Source organism: Rhea americana, unplaced genomic scaffold (genome assembly GCF_003343005.1).
Source record: "Rhea americana isolate MKP2758 unplaced genomic scaffold, rheAme1 scaffold_30, whole genome shotgun sequence".
NCBI classification, from domain to species: Eukaryota; Metazoa; Chordata; class Aves; order Rheiformes; family Rheidae; genus Rhea; species Rhea americana.
Genome location: NW_028186424.1, coordinates 644,742 through 670,623, shown reverse-complemented (window position 1 = coordinate 670,623; position 25,882 = coordinate 644,742). Strand labels below are relative to the sequence as shown.

General features: G+C 36.1%; 1 protein-coding gene across 1 annotated transcript in view; it reads right to left on the bottom strand.

Annotated features, from left to right (window-relative positions):
* Positions 1–25,882, bottom strand: part of CLNK (cytokine dependent hematopoietic cell linker) — a 42,715-nt gene that overhangs the window by 15,646 nt on the left and 1,187 nt on the right. Inside the window, exons 2-12 of the mRNA XM_085309680.1 lie at positions 22,950–23,021; positions 21,887–21,936; positions 18,176–18,216; positions 15,452–15,614; positions 13,586–13,668; positions 13,093–13,138; positions 9,921–9,949; positions 9,535–9,554; positions 7,921–8,049; positions 4,364–4,391; positions 787–805 (exon numbers count right to left, since the gene is read on the bottom strand). Coding sequence (XP_085165806.1) covers positions 787–805; positions 4,364–4,391; positions 7,921–8,049; positions 9,535–9,554; positions 9,921–9,949; positions 13,093–13,138; positions 13,586–13,668; positions 15,452–15,614; positions 18,176–18,216; positions 21,887–21,936; positions 22,950–23,021 — 680 coding nt within the window. The remainder of the gene's footprint in view (positions 1–786; positions 806–4,363; positions 4,392–7,920; positions 8,050–9,534; positions 9,555–9,920; positions 9,950–13,092; positions 13,139–13,585; positions 13,669–15,451; positions 15,615–18,175; positions 18,217–21,886; positions 21,937–22,949; positions 23,022–25,882) is intronic.

The following is a 25,882-nucleotide window of genomic DNA, read 5'->3' as shown; positions in this document are numbered from 1 at the left end:
GGTATAAGTGGGCAGTGAGTATATTAATGCAGCTGCCACTATTTCTAGTTAAAGACCAGGCAACTGCCTTATGCCTCAAAAGGAACTGCCAGAGGAAACTATGAACTTACTGATATGGAGATATAAACTACATAAAAATTATTTATCCTGTATCTAYCCTTGGAGTATTTCAGAGTAATATATTTTTTCATGGACGTCAACAAGCAGGGCACACATACACAGCGAGTGGCTCAAACCAGTTTTCAAAAGCTGAAGAAACAGTAAGTCTGAAGAACTGACGGTTTTCAAACATGTTTTTTTAAAAAACTGATTTGGGCCCATTTGTATCTTTAAAAACTTGAAACTTTTAAAAATATTTCAAAATTCCCAATTTCAAATTACTGGGGAGAGGCAAGAAGGAAAGAAGGGAGATGATCTCTGCACAGATCAAATTAATCCACAGGCTTCCCTCTTCAGGTTCCAATAGTCATGTCTGCAGTAGGACCCAAGGAGTTTAATTTGCTCAGAACAAATGTGATGCTCTAGTTGCCCAAGTAGGTGTAGTTAATACCACATTGAATTCCTTTTTCCCAGTATGTCTTCCACAACTGTAGAGGGCACTCTAAATCTCTCCATTCTCAGTAGAAGTATACCTGAGGGATGTCTCTTACTAGTCTGAATACAGCGCCAGACTGTGTGATGCTATATAGCAGCACAGATGTCAGGTTCCTATACGGATTGCTTCAGCTGATCTACTCTTAAATGAAGGAAAGACAGCAAATTCACATCACATTATTATGTACTAACCTTGTTCTCTTCTGGGTGCCTGTATAAAATGATAAAATAGATGACAAATACATACATTTTTTGATCATCAGCTTGAATTTACAACAACAGATCCAAACATCTTTTGACTTTAAAACAAGTTACAGACATACCACTATGAATACTTAAATATGTTCATCACTTTGTCAGAAACTTGGACTGAATTCTGAGCTCAATTCGCTGGCAACAAATAGACTTGAATTTTTAGAGCTATAACTGAACTTCYAGAAAACCATTTCACAATCACTATTGTATATTAGTTTAACTTACAGTTAGGTATTTCCTTCACTGATCTTGTATCAATGAGATACTGGAGACATACAATCCACAGATTAAAATCTGTCATTTATTTTCAAGGTTCCTTGACTGATAGTACAATTATTTTTCTTATTATGGTAGCTATTATTTCATTCAAAGTCACTATGCAGACAGTGTTAATCAAGCAGATTATGTTACAAACAAGTAAATGATAGATACATGTCTAGGGACTAGTGTTTGACTCATAAATTTTCACTGTATTTCTGTATTACTTTGATTCACACAGGAATAGTAATTATTTTGTTATTTTGATACACAAGAGTCTAATACAGAAGCATTAAAGAAAACAATCTTCCACTCTTTGTAGATGTTGCTTCTTGTGTCTTCCTTAACAGTTATTGCCCCCAAAATATTTTCCTATTAATTAGAAATTTATAGCATCATTCAGGTTGGAAGGGACCTTTGCAGGTATCTAGTCCAAGCTCCCGCTCAAAGTAAGGTGAGCCATGATATCAGACCAGGGCTTAGATTATCATCCACTTGTATCTTGCAGACCTCCAATACCACAAATTTCACAGCCTCTCTGGACAACCTCTTCCAGTACTTACCCTCATACTGATTTTTTTCTCATCTAGCTGGTTGAAGCCTCCCCAGTTTCAATTTGTGATGACTTTACAGAGTGCTTGCACTGTGCACTYGGTAAAGTGCCTTGGTCTAGCTTCTTGGTAATCTTTAACTAAGCAATGGAAAGCTGCTGTTAGGTCCTGCTCCCCCAGGCTCATTTCACAGGGCAGGTTTTCCAGTCCTCTGCTGACCCACTCTGGTCTATMTACACCAGTCTTGTACAATATTCCAGATGTTATCTAATGAGTAAAGGGGAATAATACCTTCCCTTGATCTCTTGGCTCTGCTTCTGTTGATACATCTCTGGATGCCATTAGCCTTCTAGTTACCAGGGCAAACTGATGGCTTATGTTTAGCCTACTGTCCCCAGGTCCTTTTCAGCATAGCTGCTACTGAGCCTGTCAGTATTGCAGGGGGTTAGTCCATCCCAGGTGCAGGGCTTTGCATTTGTCCTTGTTGAATTTCATGAGGTTCCTTTTCTGCCTTTCCACTAGCCTGTCTGGGTTCTCGTGAATGGTAGTCCAGCTCTCAAGCACATTGACCTGCAGTTTGGTGTCTGCAACCTTGATAAMGTCACACTCCTTCAGGTCACACTGAAACTATTTATGCCTTAGGAGCTGTATGAATGTGAAGTGATCCAAATTAAATTTTTTCTTTTTCATGTAATGACATGTACAATATTTCTCCTTAAAATGTCTGCCAAACTATGAGCTTATTATGAGCTGCAATATTTGGGCAGCTGTACAGTGCCACGTCAGAAATATTAATTACAGATGTAAGATTTTGTTGTCCTGGGGGGGGGGGTGTTTTCATATTTTGTTTCTGTAATGGACCAGCATCTAGGACAAGACAAAGGTTTTTGTGTACCAAGGTAAAACATTATCTTTCTTGCCAATATCTTTTTTTTTTTTTTTTTTTTTTTTTAGCATTAAATGCTTATTACAATATTGCAATCAAAACCTGTATTGTAAAAATCTTGCAAAATAAAATGGTTTCTAACTATGGGGAAAGTAAGATTCTGGGACAGTCTCCCACTCAAAAGTGTGAAGAACAAAAATTCAAAGGATTTTAAAATTAGAGCTAGATCAGTATATGGATTTGTGACAGTTTTCATGATAGGAGGACTGGACTTTATAGTAGTGTAGATACGGTTTTCTTTGTTCTCTTGTAATGAGATTTAAAAAGTGCTACGGAAATATAAAATAATAAAAAGTTCAGTAAGAAATGCAAAATGCTACAAATTATCAACTATTTCTGAATTTTGCAAACACCCTTTAACATTTAGCTTTATTTCCTATAGAAAATCACTTAAGAAGTTATTGCTTATTAATTTCTATCAAGTTTTTGCTAAACCCTTTTCCTCTGCTTCAGTTCACTGGCCTGAGTAGAAGGTGAAGGCATTTTAAAAAAGCCTTTTTTACAGAGACTTGGATCCAAAAAAGAAAAAAGCCTCACTTGCTCTATGCCCTATTGCTTTATGTTTTATTTAGGCCTATGGGTCTGGAACTGCTGCAGAGTGGCTGGGCCTCACAAAGGCAGCTGTGCTGGAAGAGGAAGCCCGGAGGAGAAGTAGTCAGCTTGGCGGTGCAGGAGGGAGGGAAGAGCTTTTCTAGCCTCTCTGTCAGATACGGGACCTCACACTGCTGCTTCAACCGCATTGAAGTCGAGAGCACACCAGGCAGTGTTAGAAGTTGCCTTGTGCCTAGAGCTGCACTTGATGCAGAACAGCGAGCTCTGCAAACTGGCCACAAGGAAGGTGGACTGYTAGTTGGAGGCTGGGGTTGGTAGGACACGAACTGGGGGATATAGCGAGCCTTCCTGGGCTGTCCGTGGTTGAGGAGGAGGAAGTGTTTGAGGACATGATGGAGTGTGAACGTGAGCTCYGGCATATGGCAGGTGGGTTGGTCCGTCCAGGCAGGGTGCCGTGCTGTGTGCAGGTTCAGAGGGCGGTGAGCGCTCTGCCTTGCTTTGGAGGGCTGCGAATAGTCTGAATGGGGGAAGCTACGGGCTCACCCAGGAGGCTGAGGAGCGTTGCAGTGCCCTTGCCAGGGACTGMCCGAGCTATTTTGCAGGCAAAGCAGCCATTTGTCCGAGGTGACAGATTTTGCAGGGTTTGTTAGGGAGGTGTGCTGCAAAGCCCTGGGAAAGGGTAGGAGGAGCCACACCTGCAGGGGAAGAGAGGGAGAARTGGCTTGGGGGGTAATACCTAAGGTTAATTCTGTCTATAAAATTTGTCCTTCTTGAAAAGGGTCGCCTTTTGTTTGAGATTCCCCTGCATTTWCATCAGTGTAATACTTTTAAGCTCTACTAACGCTATCATTTCCCTTCTCTGTATTTCGTTGAAATACAATGTTTGTCCCYGCTGTTAATCTTTCATAGACATCAGCAGCACTTTGCAGTGAGAGATACGCTTTTATCTAGAAACTTGGGAAGGGAGCTTTTCACCATGTGTATATTTTATTTCTGTAAGAAACTTCAGGAACTAATCTGTCATTCACAGAGTAGTGGTTTTGAAATATTAAAGACATATTTCTGCCCAAATAAAAATATGATTATTATAATATTTTTACCTAATAGGCCAAGTCATGGACTGAAATACTTTTACATTAGATGCTGTGCCATCACATAATTTGTGCATGCTTTTGTGGTAATATTATATAGAAAGATTATTACTTACTTCATTGAGTTCCTTAACAGATAGATGTCTAAAAAAGAAAGAATTATATGCAAAACACTTCATTATCATAAAATAAAGAAACCTGTAAGTACTTAAATACTTTGATTACATTATCACTGCAAAATTAACATCCCTTGSCAAAAGAAGAATTTTATTACTGGTATATAAATTCAGAAGGTGGTTATTTTTTACATAAATTATTTGCAGGAAAAAGTCCATAAAAAGGAACATCTACCGAATTCACTACGGTAAATGAGAAAAGTCCTTATGAAGGATTTATTCTGGGAGGAGGGGAAAGGAGATCTGAATGATTATGAGCTTTCTTCAATACTTTCATCTCATGACRAAAAGTTTTTTCACAAAGTTAACATTGGCTGTAAATGGAGTTAAGTTCCTTGAAGATCGAAGAGTTTCAAAAATGAGCCAGTGGTAGAATGAAAAGCGTAGAAGAAAGGAGACACAAAAAAGAACTCAAGATACAAACAGGTGACGAGAAATACAGAATGCTCATCAAGGTCCTGATTCAAGTAGATATTAGAGTTTGTTTATGCCTTCTCATGATACGCCTGAACAACAGGCACATTTTCTTGTAAGAAAAATCATCAGAAAATATTTCAAAAAAATAGTTCTGTTCCCGGAGAACCAGAACTCCTTCTTCCTAGCCTGTTCCAAAAGATTTATACAAGAGTTCACAGGTCAGCCTGTTCTATCATCAAAGTAAAACCCTGACTTGTGCAAGCTGGCATYAAATAGTTCTAATTTTGATGGCTGCACCACCTGAGTATCAGACTAGTCACCTATCAAGGATGGTACCAGGACCCTGACTCTTTTTGTGTAAAATCTGACAGATTAATTCAGTAGTCTGATGAAAGTCAGCAATAGGATTTGTTTCTGTATCTTTTGTCACAGGCTACCTTAGTGTAGCTTTGACATATGATAATTATGTTTAATAGTTTAAAGATGTAATTTTGAAAAGTGCTTTTTAGCCGCTTGAATCTCATTATATGAGAGATTACGACCAACTTTTAGAAGTTATTTAGAACATAAGGTGTGGATAGACATCTATTAAGTTTTTCTAAGGCTCCAGAATCCTGTCCCTTTTTAGCTTACCACCAGGATAAAAAAAAATTAGACAGTGAGTTATTTTGTTAAATCAGTCAGAGAGAAGGTAAAAGGAAGCTACTGTACAGGAAACCCTGGGGCCCGTTTTTCAACACCTRTTCAGTGAAAACATGTCTCTTCTGTGCTTCTCTGTTGAAAACAAGTATGGGCAGAGCATCTAATGGTTAAGAGGCAAGAATTTTTTGAATGATCTGTTAGAGGAAAGCTCCTGCAAGTGTAAGAGGAAGGAGAGGAATTGTTTGGCATTTGGATGGCTGTCTTTGTGTTAGCTTGGGCAATTGGTTAGTGTGTTCACCAAGGTCATTATTTGACATGAGAAGTCTACATTCAAGATACTGGGTGCATGGTAAAGGTAAGAGATAATAAAGGTGTATTTGCAAAAATAGATTCTACCATGAAGGGCTTTACCATTGAAATGCCCTAAATACCACAGGCATGTAAAAGCTTGCATCTCACCAAAGCTTCTAAGATACATTCTGTGATCCTATACAGGCCTAATATTTTATGAAGCTATTTACAGAATGTAAAAACAATGATGTGTATAATTTTCTAAGTCTTCCAAACCTTGCTGGAAAAATGGATCTTGCAGTCCTAAATCATGTCTGCAGTTGGATGACTTTGCTTACAGTTGCTTACATTAGCTGATAATGGCTGTATTACCATACAATTCTGGGACTGGATTGAAGACAAGTGAGATATTTTAGGTGAAATGCCTGTTTAGGCTCGTGTGGGAAATCTGCAAAGTGCCTTCCCAATTTTGGTCTGTGCCACTCCTCTTATACTCATGTGATTAAAAAAATTACAGTTGAAGAAAAAAACTATTAGAAACATGTTGGTATCTATAACTGCAATGTGAAGTGAAGTTTGGTAATGACGATTTTTGCTGCTTTCTTTTACTTCTAGAATATGAAATGTAATGTATTTATATTACAGAATTTGGCTTTATAATAGGACTTTTCAAATCCAAGTGCTTTGCATACTAATGACTACTGGCAAACACAACTCATAATAGTTCTCACAGAGCTTTCAATTTATATACTGCCCTACCAAGGGGAAGGATATTGTAGCAACTGCATGACTGAAGAATCAGTCATGGGATTTGGAACTTTCAGCTATAGGTCAGGTCATGCATCTGAGTATGAAGCTACTTCATATTAATAAAATGTCTTAATGTCTAACAGCTTTTGGAACCTAATCCATGAAATAATTTAAGCATCGTGCAGGAAAAAAAAGATCATTCTCAACAGCAGGCTTCTTAAATATATACTTTAAGCAGAACATTACTTCATTGATTTGTAAGATTTTTCTTTTTTTTCTGTGGGATTTGGACTGTAGGATTTGCACTATAGTGACTTTGTGAAATGAAAAAAAATCCATCTTGACTAATTGAAATTGGAACTGCTTATAAAAGGATGGACAAAATGGACATAGATCAGTTGTGCCCAAACTTCTGGCTGAAACAGCTTTCCATAGAGAGGCATTTGAGCATTATACTTTGTGGCCCCTGGATGTGTATCAGCCCTGATTTTCCAGTATGTGTCTGCTGCCTTCCCCATTTTTGGACGTGCACTTTAGTCACACAGCAGGAGCACCCGTGTAACCAGGTACATGACAAGTGTGTATACATGATCATGCGACTAGACACACGTGGCAAGAAGCAAGCCTTCTGGTAGCTTAACATACGCGTGTTTGATCATGTGCCTGGACACAAGTGGTCCCTGCTACACGACTCAGCCCTCATATACACTCTCATGTTAAGAGGGTGAGTGAACAAGTACGGCGTATGACAGAGGAAGAGCTGTGGCGTTCTGGTCTAAAGGATAGCAAGAAGTGACCTCCCTAGACATTTCCTGCAGCCTGTAACCTGCCTTCTCTGTGTGTCCAGTAAGGAGGGAGGGAGCACGTAAAGAAAGGGCAAGAAGTGACTCATGGTCTGGATCGGTTGGGCTTATGGCCTGGAGCAAGATTTCTGGCTACAGATAAGTCATTTCTTTTTCTGAATATAATGTTCTTGGGATATGAACTGTTTATCTGGATGTTTCTGGAACGTTCAGTGTGTTTTTTGGTCAATTGGTTCTGTGCTAAGCAAGTGCGATTGTTTTTACTCAGAAGTGGTTGCAAAACCTCTAAGTGTTAGTGGGAAAAAGTAGGACAAAACTTACAAAACAYGTTCATAAAAATTCCACCTACTTTTCCACTCCTTCACTTTACCATTATTTTGGCAGTTTTTTCTTTATAAAGTTTAGTGTCAGATTACGCTAAATACCACTACTCTTGATTATTCACAGCTGTCTAAAGAATCAACACTTTTATTCTTCAGTAAAAGCAGAGATATGATGGAGGTACAGTCTCATGGTTTTACCAAGGAGAGTGTTTTGATTCTCAGGAAATTAGTGTAAAGAAACTTCAGTGTTTGAAATAGAACATAGTATTACCTTGTGATTTTTGCTGATATTGGAAAGGTATGAGCTTGGCTGAACGTTTTCTGTGTGTGAGAAAGCTGGCTGCTTATCTTCGGTTCTGGAGGAAGTGGCTGATACTGCTTTGGCAGTGTCTTTAGAGGCCTAAAAAAGTAAAAGAAAAATTTGAAGAATTACTAGGATATAAAGGAGGCACAAGGACTGTGTTGTAAGTGCAKGCTCAAAAAGAAAAATAGTGGAATTTTCCAAGAGTGTTTCAATATACTCATGCTGACCTCAGCTCAGGTCTAGGATCTTATTCAGATCTTTCAAAATTAATGATAATTTTGGATAATACTCTACATTTGCAAGACATTATTGTACTACGTTTTGTGCCACATAACACTGTTTTCATACACTTCAAAGTTATGTACCAAAGACAGCTCTCCAGTGTCAATATTTGTGGGTAGATACGGCTGTGTATAAGGCTCAGCTAGGGAATACACTGCAATTCAGACACATCTAGGAGAAGATACTATTTATCCCAGAAAACTCTTAACGTAGAGGTACCCAGCATTTCTGGGAGATGTGAGCTCACTCTGCCTATGCTCTGAAACCAGCCTGGCACACGTTAGCTCTAAAGTAGAAACTGTGTAGTTATTTGTAGCATGGAGATCTGCTTGAACAAATAAAACTGAAGGTGCACTCATTCCGCACTGCCAGTATACACAGCCAACAGCAATGAGTTCCTTGCAGCAGAGCCTTGTGTGTTCGTATGGTATAGACCAGTATTAAGTCAGGGGAGAAAATTTAAATCTATAGTAGCTACCGTAACACAAATAGAACAAAATAGTGAAACACTGTAGAATAATTAAATAAGAATGTTTATATTTGTGCACTTTCACAATTTGAATCTGTAAAGCTGTTTCTTTTTACTGTTTTATTACATATTTTAATTAAGGAATAATCTGAACGTCTGTAATGCTAATCATATTTTAACACTGTTTACAGTTTCCATGGCACTCAATAGGCACTAAGAATAAGCTTTCAGACTACCTTCTGAAAGTAAATCTTAATTGGAGCAATTGTTATTGTTTGAGGTTGAAAAGATCGAGAAGTGATTAATTTTTATTTCTGGGCATATCACAGAAAAAAATATGCATATATATTCATGGAATAGAGTTTGACCTATTTAAGCGGTGAAATTCCAATTGATTTCTGTGGACATGATTTAGATTTGTGGTAAAAAAAAGGCAAAAGATTTCAGGGTCAATGAAAACAATATTATCAGGTTAAACAGAGCCTCAGACACCAATACAAATCAACAGAGGTTTTTCCTAATAATATAAGTCTGGATTGAATCAGATTCAAGGCTTCTTGGTCTTACTCTCAGTCAAGTTGATTTCAACTATGCAGGCCTGAGATTTAGTTATGAAGACTTCTGGTTCAATTTTTTTTTTTTTTTTTGTTCTCCCTCCTTGCATTTCAGAAGCTAGAAATGTCCAAATTGAACCTGGTAGAAGAATGATGTCTGCCCACTTCCAGTCATCTTGTTAACATAAGTGATGCAAATAGGTGTGAGACTTCATGAACATTCCTTAAGCATACTTTTCAGGAAATGCATGTAAGCTATCTCTTAAGTGATCTTACCTTGGAGGAGGCATAGGATTCTAGAAGAGAAGAAGCAAAAATACATGTAAGCTTTTTCTTCCTCGTTTCAGTACAAGGGAATACAAAAATTTAGATTAAATAAGACATACCTGTGTCAATAGTCAAAAGKTTTTTTTTTTTATGCTAGACATAGCACATATTTTAATATTCCATTTTTAAGTCACTGAGTTTTAAAAGACTGCTACATAAGCTATGAATGCAAATGAGTGAAATAATGTAGAACTGCAGATAATAGTGTGCTCTTATTCTTGAGGAGCAAAAGTTAGTGCTAGCAAATTGGAGCATGCTTTTAAAAATTCATTCTCCATATATTCAATGGCAAAATGATCTGCAAAAATTTGTAATTAATGAGAGATTCTGCTTACCTGGCATTCATTTATGTTCGCTCTTTGTCCTAAAGATAATTAGCAATAATTGTAAATAGAGTGCTGTCCATATAAATCACATATAAAGATACAGTTTTATTTTGGTATTTATTATCAGCAGGCGTCATGGACTGAAGTGCCCAGAGATAAATCTGTGAAGTGACAACCTACTGCACTGTAGGAACGACAGTGARAAGTGCCTCGCTGTCCAGACACAGCACTGATGTCCAGACACAGCACTACCCACATCCTCACCCATACACCTTGCTCCACCTACAGAACTCCTTGCTCCAAAGAACTGATAGTCACATTGCTGGCTCCATAGCATTCACCTTACTAACACATCTGTATTTACATATTTTTTTTCCTGTTAATTAATGGGAAGCAAAGTGCCTTTTAATTTCTGTGCACCTACATGCAAGGCCTGGAAACTTGTGAAATTCAGTGAAGGATTCTTATTTGTGTGAATGAAGTCAAGCCACAGCCTGAATCACATACTGAGGTATGTGAGAAACTTGAATGTGTATTTTCTCTGATAGCTGTTCTGCACATGACACCAACAGGCTCTGAATAAAGCTTAATGCAAGTGGAGTGCATAYTGTTCTTTCTGCATTTTAACCTTTTTTGGGGGATAGTTCGCAAATGGTTGCAGGTGCAATTTATACCTCATTCCGAACCATTTGTGCTTCTCTCCATATAAAATATAAGACTAAGCATACTCAGACAATTATGGTGATCATAGAAATGTTGAGAAACTTATCTTTTATAGCCAAGTCATTCTTTCTAATGTCACTCACAAACACTCATTTTGTAAGAGGATTAACTAAGGAATAGCTAAAAATTAAATCAGGAAAAACAAGTATTTTTGGTTATTTCATCTGGAAATACAAAATAAAGCAAATCAAAAATTTTTTGTGATATTTGGTAAAACAGAGTGAACTTTGATTGTTCTCTAGCTTTTAGAATAAAATGTTTAATAGTGATTTTTTTTCAGATACTTTGTAAATTTAAAGGTAGCTCAGAAATTTTATATGTATGTTTATCAGGTTGTTTAGGACTCATTTTGTTTGGCTAATTAATTTGATTTTGTATAGAAATCTATTAAAATCTTGTAAAGCAATAAAAAAAATCTATGTTATTTTCTATACAAATTTACCACAGTATGCCTGATTATTTAAATGAACATAGGACATCTTAGAAATAATAAAAAAATTCTAGTTGAATTAGTTTTTATTTTGAAAATATTTTCATAATTCTATATACTGACATCCTAGCTAATGCAAAAAGAGACACAACAGATCTTCAATTCTGCTTCAAGAAAACCGTAACAGATTGCTCTTAATTAAAATAATTATAAATAAATATTTAATAATTCTAGAAAATAACTGATGAAAAAATCTGTTCTGTTTATGCCATCTTGTGGCAAAGCCACTCAACAGCACTGTGCACAAGAATAAGTGTTAAGGTATATTTAATAACAGCATAGTTACTAACTAAAAATAAAAAAAGATTCCTGTATAAGCATAAAGTGTTGAAAAACGTATATAAGATACATTCTCAAACTTGCAGAATTTGCCTGCCTGCACCATCTTTCTGTCTTCCTTAATTTCAGCACATATTCTGTGGAAGCAGATAAACGTGTAAATCCAATCTACTAAATCCTTGTGGAGTTTGGGGTTACATCTAAACTGGCTAACTGTCAGTGGGAGCAYTCCTACTGATTTCTGTTGATTTTGAAACTATCTTGCTAAGAATTTCTCTTAATTTGGCTTTTGTACAAACTATATCAATATTTGCTCACAGGATTCAGTATAACCTTTCATTTTTGCAAACTTTATGTATATACTGCTTACTTGCCCAAAATCTATAGGAATTTGTTTGACTCTGTGCTTTGTATGACAGCATGAACTAAAAGGGGAACAATAAATCCTGCATGTATTGAATTCTTTGCATTATATTACTACGTTGTCAAATATAATGCTATTGTGTGAGCACAGAAAGTGATCATATTTTCCTGGTTTGACAATTTCATTCTTTTTGACCATACTTGGGTGTATGGTTGAGAGATTTGAAAATGATAACAGAAAAATCCTTTTAAGGTGAATCAAATATTTAATGCTTCAGTAGCTGACTGCATGAGGTATTGCTATCTCTAAAGTATATAAATATGTAGAAATATACATAGAAATGTACTTTTAAAATAAACTTATAATAAAATCGTAATTTAAAAGATTCAGTAGTTGGACATTTCATTAAAYGCTTGAAGAATTATATAGTCATCTGTCTAGGATTTCACCATAAAAAACCAAACAGGACAAATAAAAAAGATGTATTTGTGTCTCAGAATTATAGAATTTTGAAACAGTTAATGGCAAAGCAATAGAGAAACAAGTGTGTACTAGGTGATAAATTAATTTTGCGTATCCTTAGTTGGAGAACACTGTCAGCCTTAGGTGGTAAATCCTTAATAGCTATTATTCTAGATGATACTACTATTAAAATGATCATTAGATTATGTTGTAGAATGTCCTTCCTTGTCTAAGCAATCATACAAAAGGCCAAGTAGATTCTAGTAACACTTACTGAAATCTGAGATGTCACCATTGCTATCGCTAGCTGCAGAGGAGCTACAGCACAGCGCAGCAAGGCCCCAGCCTACACCTGCCAGAGCACAGCTCCACGCTGCCACTAGGATCTACAAGGGTAGAAACACTCACAGAATGGGGGGTTGAAAAGGCAAGACGGCACAAGGAGGAAGAAGAAAAGAACAGCAGGAATCTAACACCCTTTAGTTGAAACTGCTTAGAAGATGCGGGTAATTTCATAAGCATATGAGAAAGTTAAAGAGAATATAATATACTATCTGAGTCCAGGAAATAGGCTTGTTATAATGTAGGCTTTCTTTTTTTTTAACTCTTACATCCTTATAATTTTAGAGAAAAAGGACAATCTGATTTTTCGATAGAATGACTTTTCCTCCTGAGGAACAGGGGGCTCATGAGATAAAATGTATCCCCTTTTGTAAGTAATTTCTTCAGTGCTAGGTAGTTGAAATAGTATTCTAGAATCCTCCCTATGATTATTTTTGAAAGTGGCTGCTGTTCTGAAAAGCATGCCTTTTTCATAATTTGAAATACAAAATTATTTCTGATCGCAAAAAGTTGTATTATACCTTTAACATTTGGCACGCTCTTCCCCTCTAGAACAGACGTGTGTTTCTGTTAATAAAATAAAATAAAGATGTGATGTTAGTCATACATGGAAACTATAGCTAACAGAAACCACRTCGTTCTTGACTGAGATACCTCTAAATGCTTCCTTTGTAGATCCAGTCTTGATCTTAGGCAGTTAGTAAGTGAAAGGGGTTTGGTTAAGCACTAAGCACAGTTGTGGGGCTGACTGTCTCCCATAAATATAGGTATGATATGTCTGTATTCAGATATATATAAATAGATACAGTTGCTATCGTTCCCATAAGTTACAAGGCTAACACCAGCAATATTTGTTGCAAAGTGAAACAGGAACATGATGCAGCTGTTGTGAACTTGTAAAAAATAAACGTTATTTGTTTTATTTGTTATTTTATCTAGACTGCACTTAACTTTAAGCAATATCACAGAAAAGAGGAAATACATTTGTGAATTGGGTTTAAGATCTTTACTTACGGTCAGGTATTGAGGAGGCTGAGAAGATGTGTGCTGGTTAGTCATATGGGAAGTGGTACCTAAAGACTTTAAACAACGTGTGTCTGTAAAAGAGGAAGAAAGAGCAAACTTCAGTAATTCAGTAATATTTTTAAAAATATATGAGATTTTTATGTTAAAAGTGTGGTTTTCAGGTCAGGTACCTGAAGATTTTTACAGTGTTTTAATTTTTTCTTCATGGAACTTCTTCCCTGTTATTTTAGTAACTACATGGAGGGTATAAGCATGACCATGGGAACAAAGTTTTATGGTTAACCTCCTCACTGTGGGTAAGAAAAAGCCTTCCTAAGCTGTTACACAGTTAAGGCAGATGTTTGCCTCATCTGTGAATAAAATAGTGAATATTTTTTACTTGAGTCTTTGTTCTTGGTAGTGCTGTCTGCATTCTTGTAYGTGTTTTTCTTTCTTTACTCTTTAGAGAACATTTCAAATTTTTACATTAACTTTTAATAAACACAGCACCCATAACCATCTAAAATAAAAGCACAGACTGACAAATATCCTTGCCTGCTAGCAATTGTTTTAAAATAATTAACTTTATATCTTAAGAACATTTTTATTGTTCTAGAAAAGATGGTAAAATAGGGTGTTATCATTGTATTTTGCCTTCTGTAATGTACTTTCAGACCTTTCCTCACAATTGTATCCCTGCCATTACAGTTACTGGGCATAACATATAGCTAAAGAGGAGCCTTTTGTTTAATGTTTGTTCTCTGGGACCATAAAACAAAAATTATGTCTTTTTAATATAAACTATACTTCAGGACAACCTAATAAAAAAAAAAAAAAAAAAAAAAAAGATGTCAACTGCTGATGAAAGTCTCCACTACTCACCAAGATGAAGAGAGTACTTTAAATTTACTTCAGATTTCCATATAAAATACACAAATGAATCTTTGGAACATAATTTAGAGTATTTGGATGTTCAGACTGTACTGTGATCTACTCTCACACTGATAAATTTACTGACATAAAAAGCCATTCATTTTTTAAGCATCAAATTAAATTTCACTAAAACCAATAGGAAAATCTTTGCTTGGCTTTGATGGGAACAGGACCAAATCATTCACATACATTGTGAAACATACAGATGTTTTTGGCTTACATTTTCCATTCTTCCTTTTCTCAGATTCTGCCCTTCCCATCCAGCTGGCCGATTTCTGAATGATTTAAAATCTCCATAAAGTGTTTATAATAGCCTCTCACTATGATAGCTCAGATGATATTTCACTTCCCTAAATTGGATGTTAATTGACTTTCTATGTTTGGGAATTAAATGTGGCTTAGAATAGCTTTAGTAAACTAAAGCTTGACTAATGTAGCTACCTCGTCAGGTTAAGAATGCTTGAGAGAAACACTCAAAATAATTGCTTATTACTGATATTGAAAGAAGCATTAAAATGAATGTTACATTTATTCATCTGCTAATTTTCACGTGAAGGAAAGTTTCACATATCTTTTTTCATGTTTCCCATCTTAAAGTTTCTTGGCCTAATTAGCAGTTGGCTTTACTGAACTAGTTGTGAATTTGACCAGTCACTTCTTTGCAGATTCCAGGTAGAATGGGATCACAGAATTTCTTCTTATTATTTTAGGTAATACTAAAATTAAGAAAAGCAGCATGGGAGTATTAAGTTAACAAAATCTAATGGAGGAAGAAGAAACTGAACAAGAAGATGCAGATAAGGCTCCTCTCTTGCCTGCCAGTGTTTTATTTTTCAGTTGAGCTAATTTATTCTGAAAAATAACCAGACTRAAAACACCAAATCTGTACTGTCCTAATTTATATCTGGATTTAGCTCACTTTTAGCAGACACAAAAAGTTACCTGCATATTCAGATTCTTGTAGAGGCTTGGCAGGAAGAATTCTCAAAGCATGGATAGCCTCCAGAGTCGAACTACTTACAGTCTCATAATCCCCTTCCTCYTCAGGAGATATTTTGGAGGAGGATTTTAACTCATTGCTGCCCTTTCTTGTCAAATCTTTGCTCTGGATAGAAGAAAAGAGATATAACAGATAATACAAATAAATTTAAGTCCAAGATTAATTTCATATTTGGGAATAGTTAATAACCAGAAGCAGACATTTTGGTGCACAGAAAATTTTCTGATAGAGATTGAGAGGTTGRAAAGTAGGTGAGCAAGTGTTCTGAGGATCTAAATTTTAGACTTGGATTCATAAAATAGCTATTTGGATAGCTATGGAGATGGATTAGGTCTCTCTGTGAATCTTGCCTGTTACCACTCTTCAAAATATAATCAGCTGTGTTTAATTTTTTCATCAGTGCAGACATTTCAAACTATGCCATTCATTATAATACCGTTTATGTGGTATTTGTATTGTACTGACTGTTTACACATGCTACTTGCAAGAGTATATGTGTATACATACATGTACATATAAACCCAGCTCATCAYGTACATCATGTTTTAAAATGAAAACATACGCTGTTTTTGTGAATTGATCTTTAGAACTTTAATCCTGAGTGGTGTGCTAGCAAATTTGCAGTCCAAGTGAGCAAGAGAGCAAGTATATATTGAACAGTAAAATTCACATAAACATGGTGCTGAGAGTGACTCCAGATGGTGCTGAGTGCCTCAATATGTCTCCAGATGTGTCTACACCACTGTACTCAGTTTGTTACAGTTTTTTTCCTGGAGTCCTGCTCCACCCTCTATACTGCCTGTTTATATGTCGGAACATACCTGCTGGCTTCGTTAGGGAAGACACATCTATGAACAGCACAGAGCTGAAATTACTAGAATGTGAACCCAGCTGAGGATACTCAATGACTCAGTCTCACTCATAGCATACCTGGATCTTTGATTTTTGTTTTAAACTGTTCTTGAATTGACTAGTAACTGGAAATCAATAGGTTCCCAAGGTGCCTTCTTCCATGACTTAACTACCTTTTCAGTTAATGCTTTCCTTTTTTTAAGTACTACAAGTTATACGAATTTGTATTAGCATCCAAGGGCACTAAAAACAGTTCATTACYATCCACTTTATTTCAATGTTTACTATGTTTAATGTCTATAACATTATATTTCCTTATAGCCTTCTCAGTCCTTGACTAAATAGGAACAATTCTTTAGAGCTCTTCTGAGTTGTCAGTCACCACAAAGGATTTTGAACGTCTTATTCTCAGTGTTTCTCTCCTCTGGATTCTCTCCTGTTTGTACATATCTTTAGTAAAACATCAAATCTTAAAGTAGATAGAAAATTTCAATGAAATCTTCCCAGCACTGAATCTTAACTTACAAGGGTTACATACCCTGTTCTCGACAGTCCCTTTCAGGATAAGGTTTGCCTTTTTGTAGCAGTACACATTATATAAAAACACTGCCATACACTGGACAGACCCCTGCAGGACACCTGGATTTGCAGGGTATTCTGCTGGATATCTCGTTCCAGTTTGGTAGCAAACTGTTGTTAACCAGACTGAGTGTGGATATATTTTCAATAAGTTGTGCAAACAGTTTGCAAAATTTTACCTACACCAATTTTCCATAGTTGCTTATGAGATTGTCTTCTGGGAAATGTCAAAAACCTAAAAAAATCAAGAGATCACATCTACTGTTTTTCTTCTCCCCACTATGCCAATATTTCTACCAAGAAAGAAATTATGTTGGAAGTTGTTCTTCATGATAGCATTTTTCTTTTCTTAATCAGAGTTATTATTCCAAAAAATGCTTTCACATTGACTTTCTTTAATAGGCTTGCCATGTATGCAGCGTACCTTTAGGGTCTGCTTTCCTTCTTGTAAGAAACTGAGGTTACCTTTGTCCTCCATTTTTTTAGGAACTCATGACTCCTTGGAGAACTCCCAAAGATAATCAATTAATGGCTCAGAAATTACTTCAACTACATCCTTAAGTACTTTAGAATAAATAAACATTCTCTCAATTCTTCTTTTCCTGTCCTGGTCTGTGCTATTACCACCCTCTAGTTGATATTAATTGCATATAGCATCTGATCACAATTAACTCTTCTATGAAACCTGATGCAGCCAAAGCATTCCCTTCTTTGCCAAAACATTAACCTTCTTTAGTTATCCTTTATTTGTTCAGCTTCAGTTAAGCGATAGACGTGCACTTTATTTTCATCTTTCTGTCTTGTAATGCATTTGTAGAGTCTTTTCTTATATCTCTTGATAGCTGACATTCAAAATCAGCTTTCAGATACAAATAAGTTGTTAAAAAGTTTACTGTTACTTTTTTCAGTTTTCATTAACATTGCATACATATTAAACCTCCAGATTTATGACTTCTATGCTTGTTCACCTTGACTCCTGTTAATTTCACTCAGATCTTGTGATAAGGGTGTACTTACCGTAAATGGATAATTAGCTAGTGTGTGGATCACTTTCCTAATCTAGCGCCCACTGAAACAAATTAAAAGTTCTTACATATACCTAAAATATTCTCATGTTCTATGTTACACTAACAAACAGATTTACATTTTATGTAACCGGCATTATAGCTGAGATGGTATTAACACACATGAAATGAAAGAAAACTGAAATTTTTGGAAAATACTATGATACTTACGAAATTGTATGTACTAGCAGGAATATTTCTTCTCTTGTTTTCTGTACAAAATGAAGGAAAAATGACAGCAGATGTCATTCTGTAGAAAATGATACAATAACTAATAGTTTATATAAAGGAATAGAAATCAGTGACCTGCACAGTGTTTTACAGAGAAAGAACTGAAACAAAGGAGATGAGGCAAATCCACTGATGAATTTGCACAAGGAAGTAGCTTTCTGGAAGTGGGATTGACAGCCACTAGTGTGCCTAAACCAGCCAGAAAATACTCAGAGAAGGATGTGTTTGAACTCTTATCTATCTTCTGAGTTTAGCTGCCTGTCTCAGAACTGTAAATGTGAGCTTGGGAATCTTGGCCTGAAAATCCCTCTCATGARCAGCAACATATATTGTTCCTTTAGCAACAGAATACAATTTGACTTTCTGATTTCAAGATTGAATTGGAAGAGGAGTTATGCTGATGTCTCTTCTGTTATAGCATAGCACTTGGAACACTTGCCCAGAAAATGGGACTCATGGTTTCAGTTTAAGAAGCTCCAAATCTGTATTTCCCCAAATCAAGAATAGTTCAATTATACCAAGCTATAAGCTGTTCTGGCTGATGGCTGCCCGTGGTGGTTGTATCATGGTATAGCTAAGAAAGCATGAGTTACAGGGCCAAATATCTGGTGAACAAGAGAAGAGAGCACATAGATTTGAGAACAGAGTCCCAAATTCTGCCCTTAATCTGATTTACACATTTAATCCAGTCCTTCCTCAATAAGTGCTTTTGTCTGGACTGTTGTAACAATCCTTGCTTAGCCTGTCTTTAGCCATCCAGGTCTATGTAATAGCCTGATTTCACAGCCAGGCTTCTACAGAGCCTAGCCTATAAGCRTATAATTACAGCATGCTGTAATTCTTACAGGGAAGGGAGAAGTGTGGACAGAAACCCTTTTGTGCTGAGGAGGGAGGTGAAACCAGATCTACTCCATGCACAGGTGTTCCACCCTGTGTTAGCATGTGAATGATGGGCAGCACCCCATGACCCTCACTTTCAGCTGTGTTTTGAAAGTACTCTTGACTTAAATTTGTCACGATTGTTAAGTTCTCAGTAGTGCATGCTCCTGGCCTTGCAGGGTTTTGTATGGCCCAGCAGATGGCACTGAATGTTCATTTATATTGTGCATGTAGTACTTTTATGTCTACTCAGGAAGTCATTCGCAACAGGGAGAATTACTCATGCAAACTAGCTGTCTGATTTTCTGCTTAGTTAAGATCAGAACTAAGCCCAGTTAAATCAAAGGCATTAAAGAGGAAAACTGATGCAGATGAGAGTGTAATTTGATAGTATCAGAATAATGATGAGAAGATGCAGTCTGTGTCTTTAAGGTGTAGCCTTTTTACTTCTATTAATAAAAAACAGGTTACTCCATACTCTACAATAGGAAATTAATAACAGTGGTAAACAACTCTATTAGCCATATTTCACAGCTTAATGCTAGAAGTGGACTGTTTGACACAAGCCTTTGGAATGATTTATTGATACCTATCATCAATATRTAATTTTATGTCCAGGTTACTCTATAATCTACACTTATGCAGGGATGACCAGAGTTTGGAGGAACTGCAGCCCTCCCTCTCCCTTGCTGTCGAGAACAACGTCTTTATAGAACGAGTGAAGAGAGAAGTGGAGTTGAGACTATCCTGCAGACATTTCCTTTATATGAGGTAAATTCCCAAATACTTGCCTTGTTCTAGCTGAGGAGTGCAAAGCACATGGAAACTGCTCCTCCTGTTATTAAAGGATGACACTCTGGTAGCAAAGAGGAATATTTCTTTCTATTAGCTATGCAATACATGTTGGGCCTTTAGAATGAAAAGTGCTAAGAACCACCTGGGTGGTGGAAGACTGCTGAGGAGATTCACCACTTGAGGGAGATCATTTCTGCTATTTACTATTTATATTGACCTAAAACTCTCAATTTCCTGGCTTCCATTGTGCCGGTTGTTGTACAGGGATAAAACAGGACAGATTCTTTGTGCCAAGTAGTTTACAATCAGTTGGGTCACTTCTCATGAGTTTTTTTTCACCAGAAGTTAAAGATTTACAGCTGACAAGAATCAGAGTTTCCTCTAGCTATAGAGACTGATCATACCTTATTCAGCCTTAAAATTTCGTATTGCCCTGCTACATCCTCTGTGAAATTATAGTATATCCATTATAACAACAATAAGGTGTTATATTTTATGGCATATGTGTGAGCGTGTTTTCTGTCGGTTGACAGAGAACGGCTGATGTCAAAGTACAAAAGGAAAGTAAAGAATTTTTCTTTAATCTACAACGGAATAAAAGTGTACGCATTTTGTGGCAGCCTTGCTTGTCTTTCATAATGACCCAAAAAGATTCTGTGCAAAAGGGCATGAAAGCCTAATGTTAGAAACACATTCCTTATTTAAGTGAGAAGGCAGAAGCTAAATTTGTTCCCACAGACTTCAGTGAGCCTATGAACGTGCCGTGGTTTTTTTAGTCACTATTTGCGGTATTTCAGACAGATACAGACGGTGATAAAGTGTTGTGGGTTATGTTTTAATAAACTTTGTTGTACTTGTAGAGTGTATCCAAACCTGTTCAATAGGAAAAAAAAATAAAGGCTCGGAATGTTGCAAAGAAGAACCTGCACAGGAATTTTCAATCATTTTTTTTTGTATTCAGTCCAAAGGTACCATCTAAAAAGATTGTCCTGTTAAGTATATTGGCATCTCCCTCTAGAATCTAGAGGGACAAGCAGGACAAGCAGAAGCTTCATAAATTGCATAGGTTCAATTCCAGGGCCAAGCAAAAGACTAGTCAGGCTTCTCTTCAGAGACTTTGAAAAAGTTATGTGAATAAATATCAGTTGTGGTAAGCTTTTGTGATATAGCCATTATCTATAGACAATAAAAGATTTCCAATAAGATGCTAGACTGCTGGCTTTTATTTTAGCAGAACTGGTTGTTGTCAGCCCTAGATTTGTTTCTTCTGTATTATCTTGATATTGAATAGATTTAAGCAAACTTCACATAGCACAATAAACATGTGGTATATCAAASACATATATTTGGCTAGTAGTGTCCCTATTTAGTTAAGTATTTTTATATGTTTTGCATTAAATATCAGTTTTAGTTCAGTTAAAAGTTGTAGAATACAATATCATTTTCCACTGACTTGAGTAGGAGCAGTGTTTTGCTTATGAAACCAATGGGATTAAAACACATGCTTAATACTAACCATAATCTGTTGTGGAATCAGAGCTGGAGAKCATATGTTATTGTCCTATGGTTTCGGAACTACAAACAAAATGTCTTAAAAGTGGGGAGTCCTTCGTGTGGAAGCATAGGTAAATGGAAAGCTCCCTCAACTGTTTTCTAGATGTGATCAGCCACTTTATTCAAAATGTAACGCTGTCTGTCTCCAGCAAGGCGATGATTTATTGATGGCTTTTTGTAGTGTACAACATCATGAAGTCAAAATATTTTGGGGTACTCTGGAGSTAAGCAGATTTTGCTTTCTTTATTAGCGGGTATCCAACCTTTTTACGTTTTTCTTAAAATTCATTTTAATTTTTATAATCTTGGAAGGTTCTGAACCTTCATTTCTTAAATATTACAAATTATCACAGACTTCGAGTAATAAGTATTATAAAAAGACATGTTATAATGCTTCCTTTTTCAGTGCAGAAAGAATTTTACCTTTTGGATTTAATTCCAGATTTGTTGCAGCACATATATTTGGGCAAGATCTAAATGCATAAAAAAGAAAAAAAAATCAATGTAAATATTAGAAATTGCCATTGTTCTATGAAACTTTTCCAAGAGACTAAAATGACTGAAAGCAGGGATAATAGTTGTAATTTGAAAATAATTTGTCAAACATGGGAATCTGTCAATTTGGGGTTGAACCTTACGATTTTATTTCCYTTCTGCACCAAATTTGGCACAGTTACAGAAGGATCTACTGATTTTGCAAATATATATTAAATAAACTTTGCAGGTAAATATTGTAACAGCCTTATACGATGCTTTAGCATATTTGATAAATTGTTCCAGGGGTGAATTTGCTTATGGAGATAAGAGCTTAAGCTGCTTTCAGTATGCAGCTGTGCCATTATGCATGGCTTCCTTCCCACTCTACCAACCCACATAGGTATCATGGTTCCCCCAAGCCATGAAGTGGTATGTATTCTTTCCTTCTGTCATTACTCAGTCATACAAAATACAGGCCAGTTGGATGCTGATATAGTATGGAAGAGACATACAAATGGGTCTTGACCTTACCCTGGTGTCCTGGATGATGGTTCTCTCACCATCATCCTCTGGACCTTAGATCTGTATCAGTCTGTGCAGCAACACATATGGCTCACTGCAGCAAGTGAACACATACTTTCTATTCAGAAACAACAAGAAATACTCCTCAACAAAGGTGCAGTCAGGGATTGCATTAGTACTGCATTTGTGCACATTTATTTTATCTAGTATCTGAGAATCTACCCTCAAAAATGTGAAGCCTATGAAGTATCAGCCCTAATCTTTGGACTTCAAATGCCTTGTTCTTAGAATTATAAAATAATTCAGGTTAGCACCAACTTTTGAACAAAGAATGAAGCTTGTGGTTTCCTGTTCAGTGAGCAGTCTCTAAACCACACTAGAGTCATCTGGTCTTTTGCTGCCCACTGCTTAGAGCACAGACACATCCAGAATAAAACGATTTTGAAAGTTTCTTATCACTGCTTTAAAAAGGAATCTTTTTACTTACCTGTTTTTTGGCAAAGTTATCTTCCTGCTCTTTGAATCTTTTGGACGCTCTACTATTGTTTTCCTGTTAATGCTAATAAAATTGAACAAAGTTTAGCTAATTGTTAGCAAGTAGCAATAAGTGGAAAAGAAATTTGAGTGGGAGTAATACTAAAAGGCAAATTTTCAAAGGCAAATTTTCAAATATGCACATTATATATGCACATTACTTCCTTCTTCCAAAACTTTCTAATTTCTGCATAGTATGCTGATTTTCTTGTTTTTAATTATTTGGAACAAAACTGTTTCCTGTAGAGAGAAAGAAARGTTGGAAACTGAATTCCTACATCCAGTGTTTTATTTTCTTAGAGTATTGTACTTACTAAACTCCTGTATAATCGAATGGAATTAAAACCCACAGACACCTATTCCAGATGTCTACTACTGGTAAAACACTTGCAAAACAGCAACAATATATGTATCAGAACAACAGGGATCTGTTCTTTTGGCCTTCTACTTCTAGTTGCTCTTGAGCCCCAGTTTGAAACAGATCTCCTTAATTTACTCACGTAAAAGAATACTGATCTCTAACTCATTAAAAGAAACACTGAGCAAATTCTRCCTCTTAACCTTTGACCACCAGAGACTTCAGTGTTTTTTTGCGGCAAAATGGTTAGGATTATCTCACCAAGCARTTCGTAGAGATTGTAAAGATGGCCATGTTCTGTTGAGCAATTTCACTCGGACTTAGTCGGCCTAACTCGCTCTAAATTCATAGATCRTATAATCAGTGTTGCCAAATCAATTTTGATTTTTTTTATAAACATGCCCCCAAATCCTCATTAGGAAAAAAAAATCCTTTAATCAACATTTGAATGTGCACATTAATAATGGATTTTTCTAATTGTCAGTGTGGAAATACTAATGGTCAAAAATGTGAAGATACAAATTTTAGAGGAACAAGAAGACTTCTAGCTGTGGAGTTAGCTCCAGAGATATTTTGAACAATTGCTGCAAGTGTACAGAATTTTGGCTTAGCATATTTCTCAGGTTGCAAGACAAGACCTCTAAAATCTTCATGGTACTCCTCTAGCCACCAGAAGTATAAATGATTCAGTTGATACTGCTGARGTTCTCTCTTTGGAATACCAGAAATACAAAGGGATATCATTCACATACAATCTTTTTTTCTTTAAGATAATAATTCCATCTTTTGCAAAACTCAGTCCAGTTCCCCTTAAAGAAGTATTTCTAATACAAAAGCCTATTGCATATCATACATACAATGAATGTAATTTTTGTGTGTTTGAATTTACTGTATTCTTCCCCTATCCTTCTGTATGACTAATTTCCCAACATGCATCTGAAAGGGACCTACAAATTCTCCCTTGTCTGCAGCAAATAGTTCTAGTCTGTTTAATATGTTTTTTGTCTGCTGTGAGACCTAGCACTGAGGTCCAAGTGCTGTTTACATCTGTAAGTTCTTCAGAACTCCATACGCCCTACTGGTAGCTAGGGTGTATTATATAGGTCCTATTTTCTGCTCCTCATTCCCTTTTTCTTTCTCTCTGGCTTAATAGTGAAATAAAAATGAAAATCATATCATATTAAACAGCTGTCCTCTAACTGCAGTACTTTACATGAAGMAGTTCAATATTGCTTGACGCAATAGGGTAGCATTAATGGCTCRTAAGTACAGAATTTGATAGAAACCTTTTTTGAGGTTCAGACTGTAAAGACATTCTGCACTTTTGGGGTGATCTATGTTGACAGAATCCCTACTTCACATTAGAAGATTACAAAAAGTTTTCCCAGCACTTTGCATTAAAGTGTAGCTATATCATTTGTTAAATCACCATGTCAAAGGATGGCAGTATGTGCCAAAGAATTCTTCCTTCACAGGATTTTCTTCATTCTCTGCTCTACACTACAGCCAAATTGTTCCCTCTTTTTGCAAAAGGACAGGTCTTTCTATGCAATGTAATACCCTTTTACCTCTTTTAACTTGAGCAGTACATGGAATTTAATTTAGCTGGCAATGTTTTCTAACTTGCCATCTGTGTTACTCATTCCAGACTGACCATGTACAAAAATCTAAATTCCATGTCTGTAACAGTGCAGTTCACTGACACAGAGGGAGCAGCAATGCCTATTCAGCTCAAGATTCAAGTTACATTATGCATGACTAGAAATATACTGAGGAGGAAATCTGAGGAAGCATTCATTTTAAGTGACCATGGACTAATATTTAACAGCAGACAAATTATAACAGAACATCTACTGAAATACAGAAGACATTTAACTTAACATGAACTGAATTCATCTTAATGGGTTCTGTTGTAACAAATGATGATTAACTGAAGATTAAACAGATAAAAATTTCTGTTCCAAAATCTTAAAACATTCAAGAGTTGTGAGCCATTTTAAGAGTCATTAATCAATAGGCATATTTTAAGACACTTACTTCACTTGAAAATTTGTCTACTTCACAGCCTTTAAAGGGATCATTCCTAGGGTAAATTTTACTTGTCAGGAATAAAAGGATCAGAATATGGCCATAACCAACAGCTGAAGTATACCAGTTAAAAAAGAGAAAGGTCCTATTTTCTGCTCCTCACTCCCTTTCTCTTTCTCTCTGTCTTAATAGTGAAATAAAAATGAAGGTAGTGTCATATTATATAGCTGTCCTCTAACTGCAGTACTTTACATGAAGTAGGTCAATATTGCTTGATGCTTTGTTCAGCAGATTACTACTTTCCAAAGACCCTGACACACGTGTCAAATTCTCCTTCATGAGAGATTGCAAATGACATTAATTGGCCTAAAGTGTTCAGAAGCAGTTCTCTATTGGTTAAACATTATAGTTGTTATTTGTTTTTGCAGTTACTTATTTTTGTAGTTACTTGAATATTGATTTGGTTTTGCAGAAATATTTGAAATTCCTATCATAGAATA